This window comes from Etheostoma cragini, chromosome 4 (genome assembly GCF_013103735.1).
Source record: "Etheostoma cragini isolate CJK2018 chromosome 4, CSU_Ecrag_1.0, whole genome shotgun sequence".
NCBI classification, from domain to species: domain Eukaryota; kingdom Metazoa; phylum Chordata; class Actinopteri; order Perciformes; family Percidae; genus Etheostoma; species Etheostoma cragini.
Window position 1 is genome coordinate 16,806,669 of NC_048410.1, and position 12,807 is coordinate 16,819,475.

Sequence of the window (12,807 nt, forward strand, 5' to 3'; positions counted from 1 at the left end):
GGGAAATCTGTCTACAGGCGAGCATTCAGCTGAACAAATATGAAGAATAGTTTCCAATAGTAAATTAATGAATAATTACTTGGCTTTCATGCTAAGAATAATACTATAATAAGTACCGTATTACGTGGCTGTTCATCCAAAGAAAAGTATAAGGAATTAAGGGAACTCGAGCATAACTAACATTTAATTGATATTTCTGTCATGATGTCTTTGATCAGTTTTATTCTGCTGTGGACAACGTCAGCAGCTCAATGTGACCTGAAGGCCAGACCTCACCTGAGTCTCCGTTAAAGAATTTTAGCCCCAAAAAAATAAAGTTGGATTTGAGGAGTACTTAACATTTTATGACCTAGCATTTCCAAGCGTTAATATCCGTGGTGTCAAGATAATCATGTTTAGAGTACGCTGTGAACACTTCACTCCTTCACTCACTATATATTAAGAGGAACTTGCAGTGAAGTTTTTCTCGGCCACACTTATTTCACCTATTTCTTGCTCGGCCATTTAAATGGGTCAGGCAGTTGAAAGTGTGCACGTCCAACCCATTGGGGACCGGACTAATGCATGCATACAAAAACTCAAACTGGATCTTCAAGGGTTTGTCAGGCAACAAGTTTGAAGACATTGCACAAAACGTTGCATCATTGAACTCTTCGAAGCTTACGACACTTTGTTTGCAGACTACCTCTCCTTTTCCTAGAAATGTGGAGGAGCAAGACCCTGATGTGGGACACTGAGAAGGTCACGGTCACTTCAAACCTTTACGTTATCTTCTCTTAGATCCTTTCTTGAAATGATACCTTGGCCTAAAGGAGGGGAACTCCGATAACAAGGTACTGAGTTTTGCAGGGGAAATGAGATTAATAGATGACATACACATGCAATTGTTTCAAACAGCATTTATTCTTGTGTGAGAAAATATTGTCTCAGGGAGATTATAGATCTTGCGGTACAATTCGGATGACAAGATCAAAAATCTCCTGTGCCACCCAAGAAAACAAACAACTCTTGAAGACTCGTGCGGTCGCTGCTGCCTACAGGGCGCAGGTCTTGCGCCACCTCACTTCTAGAGAATATATTCTGACATGTTGGTGAATACCATCACTATTACAAAGAGCTACTTAGCATCATACATACATCTTTTCATATTTTTACTTTTTAAATAAGACTCTTGACTGCCACAAATTATAAATTAAAATCTAAATTTGATTTTTGCATTCCTTAAATTACTTCATGTAAGCCAATATAAACATACATTTACATATTTACAAAACTATACACATGCACCTTTACTACACTGAAGTTGTATTCATATATGTATATACTGTACACACACACACACATACACACACACTTTTGCCACATGTATGGCTCCAGGAGTCGCCGATCCTAAAGGTTTTTCTTTTTCTTTTAAACAGACCGATTGTGCTTTTCAAGTAATTTTAGCCAGATTTGCAAACAGATTGCAAGTTCTTCAGCGAGTGATCGTAGTAGATTTAGTCATATTTACAAAGTAATCCGCTTCACATCTGTAGTGGCTTCACATCTCACTAACCAAGTAGCTGCACCGGGTACTCCAACACTCTAGTATCATAATACAGTTTCACAATATGGAAAAATATATAAAGACCTCTAAAGTCTCACCTACAACACATCATAGCTGGACTAAAAGTCCAAGAACGTTTGCATTGGCAGCCAGAATCAGTATTTCTATTCATTTCAAATCGTTCTTCAACACCTATCTTATATCTGCTGAGCAGTTCTCAGAATGGTTGAATGAATGGTGTACACACCCAAAACATATTGTAGGAGTCAAATGTAGAACAAGTTATGCTCCACTCTGGGTTTACCTTTAAATCTAATGACAATGCTAGCTTGAGCAGGTTTGATGTGCTCATTTCTTTATATATATTTTTTTATAATTTATAATTTAAAAATGTCTTCCAAAGCCAAACTTTTGTAAAGTTCAGCTATGACGTGGACATAAAGTGAGACTTTAACACTTAATTAAACACAGTGACATTTCAATGGCAAATACAATCTAAATATGTTTGAATCAAGACGATCCCTTTGACAATTTCATATTTACACTTTTCTCACCTAAGTCTTGACTCACTTTGGCCTAAAATAAAAATAAAAACAGCAACAGTGGTTGTGTAAAATCTTTTACAAAAATTTCATGAATAAAGGAACAAATCCATCTAAGAAATTTCCTCAAGCACTTGTTTCTCTCCATTTTATAAATCAGAGCAACAGTTTTAAGCAACAAAAAAAACCTAATTCCACCAAGTGGAGCAGTGATAAAGCTTCTATACATATAACCAGACAGTCTGTATAAGATGATAAAATCTTGAAACTAAAAGTTTATATAAAATTGGAGGGAGTGAAGTTTAGATTTCCTCTCACGTGGTTTAAATGTACCATAGCCCGGTCGTATGCAGTGTGTACAGACTTGCGAACACTGGGTTTCTTGCCTTCCATTAAGCGCAGTTTGTCTACAGTGTCATCCATCCCCATCGGCAGCAGTTTGTTCCGAGGGAGCCATTGCCTGAAAAACAACAGGCACAATTTTCAAAGTGACCAAGACAGCTCCTGATTGCTTTAAAATTCTGCATGAGTTCAGCCCGCCTGTCTGAATCTTACCAAGTTCGTTTGGTGTCAAAGAAGAGAACTAAGAAGAGCTTTTCGCCTTCTTCCGTTTCTCTCCATTCGCCCAGTTTGAGCACCTCCACGGGAGGCACTGGAATGGGGATGCCGTTGTGAAGAAGTCCTTCCTGGGGCATGTCCGGGTCAACAATCTGTAACAATACATTATGTCAGTTCAAGTTGACTTAATTGTCATGCCCTTCTAGGGGATGCCATGAGGCCTTTTTCTTTACGGCAGCTCTAAGACTTAGTAAAAACACCATAAACGGCGAGATCAAATACATCCTCACCATAGCTGGGTATGACGGGTATCCTCTGCATTTGGCCCAGACTAGCTCCAGAGGGCCAAGCTCAGTCTCCCTATCTAAAGACAGAAGTGTAGACTGTCCTGTGAACAAGATATTTCAAGAATTAATTTGTATACAGGACACCTCTTTAGCCCAAATTGAATGAAATTGTAATGCTCAGAAAACGTTGTGTGCAGAATCTTATATTGCACATCCAATAAAGACACACAAACTGAGGCATTTCACTGTATTTTGATTGCCTTCTCATTATACACACCAGCCCCACAGATGTCTCCATTCTCACTGCTAGGAACTTTTGCCAATGCAGGTTTACCACGACTTCGCTTGGGTGGGGAGACGCTACAGATGCAAACAAAAAAAGAAAAAGAATTTCACACCACAGAACCTGCTGTTGGAAACCAGTTTACCAGTGTCAGTAATTTATTAGAGGTCCCTTCAAATGCTTGTACATGCTACTTAAGAACAAATCTGTTGGTAGCTGTTCTTGCTTGAGGCCCATTGCCTCCTTAACTCCTTACTCACTTTAACGTTTGGTCGTCATCATCAGGGTTTGCAGCGGTGTGCTTTCCATTTGTCAAGCCTAGTGAAAACCCAAATGAATGAGTGAAAAATATGGACTTTCAAGAATCTCTCTGTCATGTCCTGATTTATTTTGTTCTTACCTCCTTCTCCGGGTGGTGGAGGGAGTTTCTCTCCTTCACTTTCGGAGCTGGGGCCTCTGGACCTCAGGTGGTGTGAGGAAGGAGAGGGAGGTGTAGGGGAAGCGTTTGGAGTGGGAGGTAAGGTGATGGTGTTGCTCACACTGTGTGAATTTGGGCTGGCAGGGGTGCTGTCCAAACCGTTTGTTTTACCCTCAGCCGGTTTACCGTTCTGTTGCGGTGGGGACTTGTTTTTTACTATCCGCGCACCATTCTTAGCTTTCTTAAACAGAACAGACGTACGACGACCAACTCCGACCAAAGTGGGGGGTGTTCCCAGCGGAGTAACCTCATGAACAGCCTCCGATTGTGAAGTTGGTGTCTCGCCAACTTCAGCCTCATCTTCACCTTGGCTTTTGCTTCCAATGCGGGATGACCTCTGGCGCTTGTAGGAGCGCCCGGGAGACCTTCGCCCTCCGGGTACGATGCCCAGGACAGGAGGTTCGAGGGGAGCTTCTCCTGGCAGTGGCGAAGACACTGGGCCGGTGAGTTCCAGCACAGGTGGAGAGTCATCTGGATCAAAGAGACATTTATTTAAGGATCATAAATACAGCTGAAATGATTAGTCAATAATTGTTGTAAGTCATTTATCAACTAAATTCTGGAAACATTCCATAGATGCAGCTTCTCCAATATGACATTTTTTGTTGCGTTTCTATGTTTTCCACCATTTTAACAATGCATATCTTTGTTTTTTTAGTTTTTTAACTGATGATCAGACAATACAGGACATTTGGAGATGTCATATTGGACTTTGAATAATTATAATTGGTAATTTTTCACAATTCGACATAGACAAAATCATTAATCGTGGAAAAAACCTGGCAGATGAATCAATAATAAAATTATTCATTGATTGTAGCTCTATAAAATAAATAAATGTATTAACAGTGCAATTACTGGCTATAGTAAATTAGGAATGGCCAAACTGGATAACATTTTAAAGGACAAATAGTTTATACCTGTCCCAGAGTTTGACAATGCTGTCAAAGGTCCATTATCAACATTTTTCTTCTTTTTCTTCTCCTTCTCCCCCTCTTCCTTCTCCTCTTTTCCTTCCTCTTCCTTGTCATTACCATTAACAGACTGAGAGTTTTGCTGCTGCTGGTTCATCTTCTGTCTGAGAGTGTTGATCTCTCGACGCAGCAGCCTAATGCGTTTGGTTCGACCACCACTGGTGCGCATGGATGCAACCATGTCCAGTTTGTCCAGTAAGGCCTTTAGCTGTTCGTCTGTGGTTAAGTGCAGTCTGTTCTCGGGGTCCAAGACCGAGTCGACTGTAGAGAGTATAAGAAGAGAAAACGGCAGATGAACAGATGAGGCATGATGGTTACGTTCACGAAGATATAGCTAGTTCCCACCCTGAACTCACCGTCATCCCACGTACAGTTGTAGAAGCCGTGTTTGTTCGGAGACTCTGGGAGATGCATGCCGGTGCTGGGGTCCAGGCCGATGCTCTGAGACTGCCTGTGGGCGTGACGGAGAACCGCTCCGCCCACCTCCCGGAGTTGTAAGGCTGTCTTGTGAAACATGGTGTCCTTGGAGTTGTATTTGAGGCAGTTGGAGATCATTAGGTTAAAGTCCTTCTCTAGGTCAGCGATGGAGCAGTAGGCATGTCGCTCCAGTTTGGTACACATGGTGGAGAAGTCCATGGGTTGGGAAATAAACTCCAGATAATCTGGGACCTCAGTGAATCAGGAAAATAAGACTGTTAGCTGGGTCAAAGTCAAAGAAAAAAATGCTGCTCAAAAGAAAATGTATTCAAATGTCTGTATTTAAGCAGATTGTTTTCATACTGCACCAACCTCTGATAGATTGACTGGCTGAGAGAAGATTTTTGCTGTGTCCTTCTCCTGCAGTTGGTCCAAGGTGGATCGCAGAAGCACCAGCGCAGGGGTCAACTTCAGCTCAAGAGCAGCCTGCTGAATTTTCATCTGAGGTGTGATGGTGTAAACACAGAGGAGAGGAGCGGAAATACAACGTCAGTCTCCAGGGTTCAAAATGAATAACAAATGCTGAATACAACAGAGATTAAGGCTACATCTAACAATTATTGGAATTACCGATTAATCTGCTAATTGTTTTCCTTTAATCAATCGTTTATAAAAATGTCAGTAAAATCCCAAACCCAATTTTTCAGAGCCCAAGGTATTTGTATTGTTATTTTTCTTCCGATCAACAATCAGCATTCCAAACATATTGTCATATATCTGTCACATACAACAAATATGGGCAATTTTAATAATAATAACAATATAATGCACATAATATAATAATAATAATAATAATAACAACAATCTTGTTGCACATTAATCTCACAATTGGCTTATTAATAAAGTAATTGTTTCAGCGCTAAGAGATATGCATATGAATGAAAATGCTGACGGGCGTCTTGTTAAAAAAGTAGCCCGAATAATTATAGTTTGTCTCGCACTCCTCTGTAACGCACCTGTTCTCTCTTTAGCCTCTCTCTCTTTCGGATGAGTTCCACCAAAAGCCTGGCTCTTTCCAGGTCTTGCCTCAACTTTTGCCAGTATCGTAGCTCCTCTCTTGCAGCGCACAGCTTCTCATCAGGCTCCCTCTGAACACAGAAGGTCAAAGGGATCAGACTTCCTTTCCTGTAGCTTTTTGTTGGGCGAGCAGTGGGACAATATTCTGGTATTGAGACCCGAGTGTGCAGCAGGTTCCAGACTCTTACTGGAAAGTTTATTTAGTTCCACACTTTTACAGCAAGAAAGAATAAGAAGAAGGTCACATGTTCAAAAGGCCAGAGCTGTGTAATGACGTGTTTTTGTAGGTGAAAAATAGATGGATCACAATTTAAATTCAATTTGCGTACTATAAACTTGTTTACTAAAATGGAATAATTCTTTTATTTAACCATATCAAGTTTGTATAAAAAGCTACCATATGGGCATTATTGTTCAAATGTAAGCTATCATAAATCTGCATTTAATCCCAACCACTAAAGAAATCTAACAGTAAATCTTTTATCTACGTTTTATGGTTTAATTACCTTAAAACAGTTTGAGGCTTCCCCTGCAATTGAAAGTGAATGGGCAATAAATTAAAAAGAATATCCATAACCTTTTACACGCCGTCGCCCTCTGCAGCAGTAAAAAGCTACAGCAAAGAAGACAGAGCTGTGAAGGTTTGGGTGGAAGCCAGCCATCTATTTAAATCAGTCATTGTAAGTGTGATGTCTGGCCTTATGTTTGATTACAGTGTGTGAGAACACAAACCTGGCGTGATATGGTTTGACTCCAGTGACTTGACTGACGCTGTCCTTAACAGACCTCATTGGTTCTGTGAAGACCTGATATTCTAATGACTGTAAATGTTGGTGGCTGGTTTTAATCATTTAGGGTGCTCCTCCACACAGATATGTCAACTAAGTGAAAATTGATGTGGACGCCAGCTTTAATAGTTATTAGTTATTTTTCAGAGGATTTGTTTCTTATTTTTAGTTAAAAAAAAAAAAAAAGTCCATTATCTCTGGCCTCACCTGCTCTGCAGTCCTGTGGGCCTGTAGATGGGAATGCAGTCGGCGTATTAAAGGCATCCCATTTCTTGACTGTCGTTTTAGTAACCAGTAGTTATGTAGCCTCTGCATGAACTGATTCTTCCTCTGGACTTCCACTCCTGTGCAGATCTTGTTCAGCCTGTGGAAATAACCAGTTGTACATTAAAACCTGTGTGGCAGTACTAGTGGTCATTATAAAACCACAGACTTATGATCTTATGGTAAGGTCATTCAAAATATTGATACATGTATAAAAGTCTCTTAATGCACCGGATAAAAAACTAATTAGATCAGAGTGTCTCCTATGGAACTCTGCAAGAATATTAATAATATCATGTAAGGCACTAGACACTACAGTCAATAAGGCATGCTGGGTATGTAAATGTCACACCTGTGAGAGGGGATCTGAGGCACGAGCAGCACAGGCACAGTTGAGCGACGTGTTGACCCGCCAGACCCCTTCGTATTCTTCTTCTTCTGGCCCTTGGTAGCCTTCTTGTTTGGTGGTGGTGGTGGAGGGCTTTGAGTGTAGGATCTTTGACCCCGGTTACCCCTGCCCCCCACCAGTCTCCCTTCAACCGAATCATCTCTAGACCCTTCCCGCCGAGACCCCACTGGAGAATGATGCTCACAGAAAGCAGTCTTCCTCACGGAAAAGGTGGTACCGTTGACGCCGGTCTCCCGGACTGGGTCTATCTTCATAAACAGGCCGGCCTTCTGGGCGCAAGTGACATGAAAGGCCCTGTAACAGTTGGCTTTGTGGCACTGAATTGATGCTCCTCTGCCTTTCTGCTTACACAGGTAGCAGGTGAGCTTCCAGCGAGCAGGAGGGATGTTCTTGACCCCCTCAACAGGTTCCAAAAACACTGTGTTGGCAAAGCACACCTCCGGGATCCATATGGCACAGACAACGTGGGCCCAACGTCCATCACTTGTCTGTTTGAAGGCACCTCCTCGGTTGGGACAGAGCACACAGTCTACAGGACGGGAGGGGGACTGCAGGCAGCAGCGACACAGCCACTGACCCTCAGGTACGTAGGGGACACCGTAACACTCCTGGTGGACGGCCAGATTGCAGATGTCACAGAAGAGGATGACATTACTGTTCAGACATTCGTCATCCAGGCAGACGCAGCAGAAAGCATCCTCGTCCACTGCACTTTGGGACAGAGCCTGGCTGCGGGACTCCAGGATGGATTCCCTCTCCAGACGGTCGATCAGCAGCTCAAAAGTGTCTGCAGACACGGAGGCATGGCCGTCAGACACTCTCTTTTGGTTAACCATCTCCAGCCAGGCCAGGTCCTCCTCGTCCATATCGTACTCAGCCACACTGTCCTGTTCCTCCATCGATTTTTCTATGAAACGGTAGTAGGCTGTTGGGAGAGCAGGCGCCTCTGAGGGACAAACTGAACTCAGCACACGAAAGATGGGCTCAGGCAGAGGGATTTGGTGGGACGGTTGCTGGTGGGAATTAGTTGGTCCTGTGTGCTGCTGGGAGCCAGACCGTTGATTATGGTTAGACATATTTTTACCACTCCTTCTGCTTTTACTGTTTGAGGGTTTCCTCCACGATCTGGTTTTACTCTGGGTTTGTTCACTGTTCTCCTTGTTGCTGTTACACTCAGCAATGTCCTGGGCCATCATCTCGTCCTCTGTAATAACTGGCAGAGGATCGGAGATGTTAATCCGATGAAGCCTTCCTTCTAGGTCCACTTCCACAATTTTCTGTGCCTGAGCATATGTCAAAGTCTCCCTGGATGGAGAGAGCTGCAGCCTGTAGGGCGAGGGGGGCCGCAGCTGGCCTGACGATCCCCTGCCCCTTCCTCGCCCTCTGCCTCTGCCCCTACCCATGTTGAGTCCGCTTACAACTGTCTCACATTCCCACCTTCGCAGCTTCCGCATGGGAGTTTACACCAGCTCCCTAACAGATATAAAGTACAAGAAAACGTTTTTAATGCAATGTGGCTAAACACTTTCAAATTGTGTAATGATCTATTACGATTTACAGTAGCTGTTGTTTCTTCCTTATTATGTTGTACAGTGGTACCTAGAGATGAGCATGGTTTTATTTTAATTAGCCTAATAGCTGGTTTGATTTGCATTGAGAGATGATTTTATGGAATGCCAATCTGTAGGTATGGTTTAATATTAAAAATCTGCCTGTCTCTATGGGAATCAAACATAGGGGTGTGTATACTTATGCCCCCTGTATGTTAAGGAAGAACATGCATTCATCTACAATAAATATTAATTCACATTGAAAATTGGTGTCCTTAAAGGATGGATTTGACCTCATTTTTTTTTTTTTAATTAAGGCATTAAGATCAATTTCCAAAAGAGGTTTTTTATTCCTCTTTTTAGTCAACTTAAGCATGGGTTTCTAAACTTATGAGCACCACTCTACGTTGTTTGTACTCTATACCATGTAGCTATGGTCCTGAGTCATTAAAATTTGAGTTTTTAATCAGATTTTACTGGGAAATAATTATTTTAATATCAATTTATTATCGCACCAACAGTCACACCGGCAGTACATTTTAAATTATAAATTAATATGAATTAATTGCTATTTCAATTTAAAAATCTATTTAATTTCAGCATCCCTCCCTATTATCATAAGGCTGTTTTATTTTAATTCAACCCTTGCCTGTCAAAACATATTTACTTGATTAAACAAAATCCCAAATAACAGTGGTTAAAATGTTATAAACAACTAATGATTTAAAATAGCTTTTAACCATGAGTAATAAGTTATCTTCTGCCCTCAGAGCCTGTTTTATATTCTATCAGCCTGATGACTTTTGTGTTACCCTGATTAATCATACTCCTTACTGCTGCCAACATAAAGAGTGCTTTCTTATTTAGCATTTTTTTGTAATATGTGGTGTGGTAAACCCTGGACACAATAGTTACTCTGTAAATGGGGTCAACTCTGGTGCTGTTCTGTTGTAATAAAACACAGCATGTTACCTCAAGTAGCCTACTCTTGCTGCACAAACAACTAACGTTGTACTGCTTGCTGTATGCGCCTCAACTGTCTCTCCATTGGTCCAATCAGAAGTCTGTAACGTTCCCACATTTCTCTCAGCCCAATCAAATGCCAGTATCCTCTATTTTTTTCCTTGTTGCTGTGCGTAGTTCGGTTGAACAGCGCTAAATACCAACCCGAGAATCTAACATCTGTCAGCCATTTTAAACGCACAACAGCAGAGACAACATTTGGATTGCAAGTTGATTAGCAGCCCAATTATACATGCCAACAGCAAACAGAAAGCAGACGCACTGCATGCACCGTGCCTAAATGCATAATTTACTTGCATGTAAAAAATAGATCACGAGACCGTAATATGCAACGTTTCGGTTACTGCTTTGTACTCTAGAGTCCAGATCCCTGCAAAAAGATTGTCTCTTGCTGATGTGATAACGTTACTCGGTCGCACAGGACATACAGAAGTCTTGTAACAAAACAGAAGGTTTCCTAAGTAACGCTGAAAATACGGACCATATCAGAGTGTTTTACCTTGTAAAATCGTCCCTTGCAGTGCGAGTGCCAAACAGAATAACTGCACCTAGCTAAATGTCAGCTAGTGACAGACTACAACCTAGGCGGACTTGCTAGCCGTTAGCTTAGCTAGCCGGTAATTTCAGGAGCGACAGCGTCATCTTCAGCACTTTAGTTTCTTCGCTGTGACTTCGGTCAAACACACAAACCTGACCCGGTTTCGTAGTTATGGTTTAAACCTTTCAAACGGTGCTGATTCAAAACTTAAGGGTAGCAAAATCCCGAAGATATCAAATTAATGTTTCCTGGATGAGGCTAAATATTCAGTCAAGATGGCTTGAAAAATACGCCCCTTTGAAAAAAACCATCTCAGCCAATTGTAGGTAGCCGCCTTACCTCGCGAGGAACGCGCATTGTTTTGTGATTGGTCAACATGATAAACCGATTTCATCGAATTTAATATGGAACTCACAACAGAAAGAAGCGATGAGAAAAACAACTAGATATGTATTGCGCGCCTTGGCCTCGTCTTCATTTCCCATACACCCCATGTTCTACTTGTTATGTACCTTACTTTTCGAGGGAAACATCGTAATTCAAACAACAACATCCAAATGTAATAACCACATAGTAAAAAGAAAAGCATTATCAAATGCTCATTCACGTAGTCGTTTATTAATTTCTATTGGCATACAATGAAGTGAGGGCTGTTAGAAATGGCCTATACAAAGTCCCATTCACAACTGTTCAATCATATTGCCTGTGTATCTGTAAAAGTTCATAATTCTCCTTGTAAATAGTAGTTTAACATAGCAATCCAAACCCAAGGTCCCCTTATAGTTTTTTGAGAGCCTTCAATTGAACACAGACGTCAACAGCACATGGTTGCTCAGTTGTCATGGAGATGGATGGGTGTGTTGACATGACAGCTTTGCAAACTGTTTTGATTTCATTCACAGCGCTCTGCTGAGGAAACGTCGTTGCGTCCGGAACTTGGCGCCGCCCAAGAAGATTGTGATTAGTATTTCAAAAAGTAAATAGTGGGCAAAAAGTTCACTTTCCCACAATATTTTTTTTAGTAGCTGAACGCATGCAGAAGGTAGACGTGAACAAAGAAAGTTAAATAATAAAGACTCGGATAACAATACTGTGAATGCTTCTAAATCAGCATTGACACAATTAAAATAAAAGTTATTCCTCTATGTGTGAAGGTGTCTTTAAAACAGCATTTAGACCATAATGTGAGGAGATGAAATCTAACTGAACTGTTGAATAAAGAAATATAATGTGGAACGATTAACTCAGTATTTTTAAAACCCTGCCTGAGACCCTGCATTCACTCACACAAATTATTTTGACTTCCATCAGCTGAGATGACAAAAATGACTCCATTAGAAAAAGAGATAGCAACTTTTTCTGATCTTTTGGTTCCATTGGAACTAGATCTGACAGTATAATGTTATGGGTTTGAGACCCATCAAAGCCAACAATGATTTTAAATTACTAAGGTACATCCACTGGCAGTAGATGTACTTCATCTTGCCAATGCTGAGTTATACTAAAGATCCACCACGTCAGCAAGCTTTTATCGAATTTATTTATTTATAGATAGATAGATACATAGCAAGATAGATAGATAGATAGATAGATAGATAGATAGATAGATAGATGTAGGGAAATTAGGCACCCAGTAGCTTAGACAACCACAACTTAACAAACACTCATACACACTTACTGTATAGCTAACTCTAAAAGTACTCACAGAACTTTAAAGAATTGTTTCTATATTACTCAATATATACAACAGACTGCATAATCTAGCTCAAATTGATGAGCTGATCACTGGCCGACTCTAATCGTAGTAATTTAGGTCACTTCTTTTACCAAAGGACCTATGAAATGTTTGCTGAACACACAGTGACTAATAAAGGTAACTATCTCTCTATAAATAATTCCTGTTGCCTTAATGCTCAAATTGATTTAAAACAAGCCATATCATGTTTTTTAACAAACATGTTAGCATGCCTGTTACTTCGCTTGCCATGTTGTTTGTATTTTAAATTCAAATAGGCTTAATTCATTAGAACTACACTATCATGTTGACAAGACGGAGTACCAATCTTGATTGTG

General features: G+C 40.9%; 1 protein-coding gene across 3 annotated transcripts; it reads right to left on the minus strand.

The window, feature by feature from the left end:
• Positions 1-884: 884 nt before the first annotated feature.
• brpf3a (bromodomain and PHD finger containing, 3a) lies at positions 885-11,044 on the minus strand. Of its 3 annotated transcripts, none has more exons than XM_034868792.1 (13): positions 10,696-11,044; positions 7,567-9,096; positions 7,158-7,314; positions 6,102-6,233; positions 5,458-5,586; positions 5,040-5,337; positions 4,615-4,929; positions 3,617-4,165; positions 3,477-3,534; positions 3,211-3,293; positions 2,937-3,034; positions 2,644-2,798; positions 885-2,548 (listed from the first exon to the last, which is right to left on the minus strand). In XM_034868792.1, exons 2-13 carry the CDS (start codon positions 9,075-9,077, stop codon positions 2,365-2,367), a joined length of 3,669 nt encoding a protein of 1,222 aa, XP_034724683.1. In that variant the 5' UTR covers positions 9,078-9,096; positions 10,696-11,044; the 3' UTR covers positions 885-2,364. The 3 variants fall into 3 exon arrangements, with proteins under 3 accessions (XP_034724683.1, XP_034724684.1, XP_034724682.1); XM_034868793.1 differs by having other exon boundaries at positions 2,937-3,010; positions 5,025-5,337; XM_034868791.1 differs by having other exon boundaries at positions 5,025-5,337; positions 10,696-11,043.
• Positions 11,045-12,807: the final 1,763 nt, after the last annotated feature.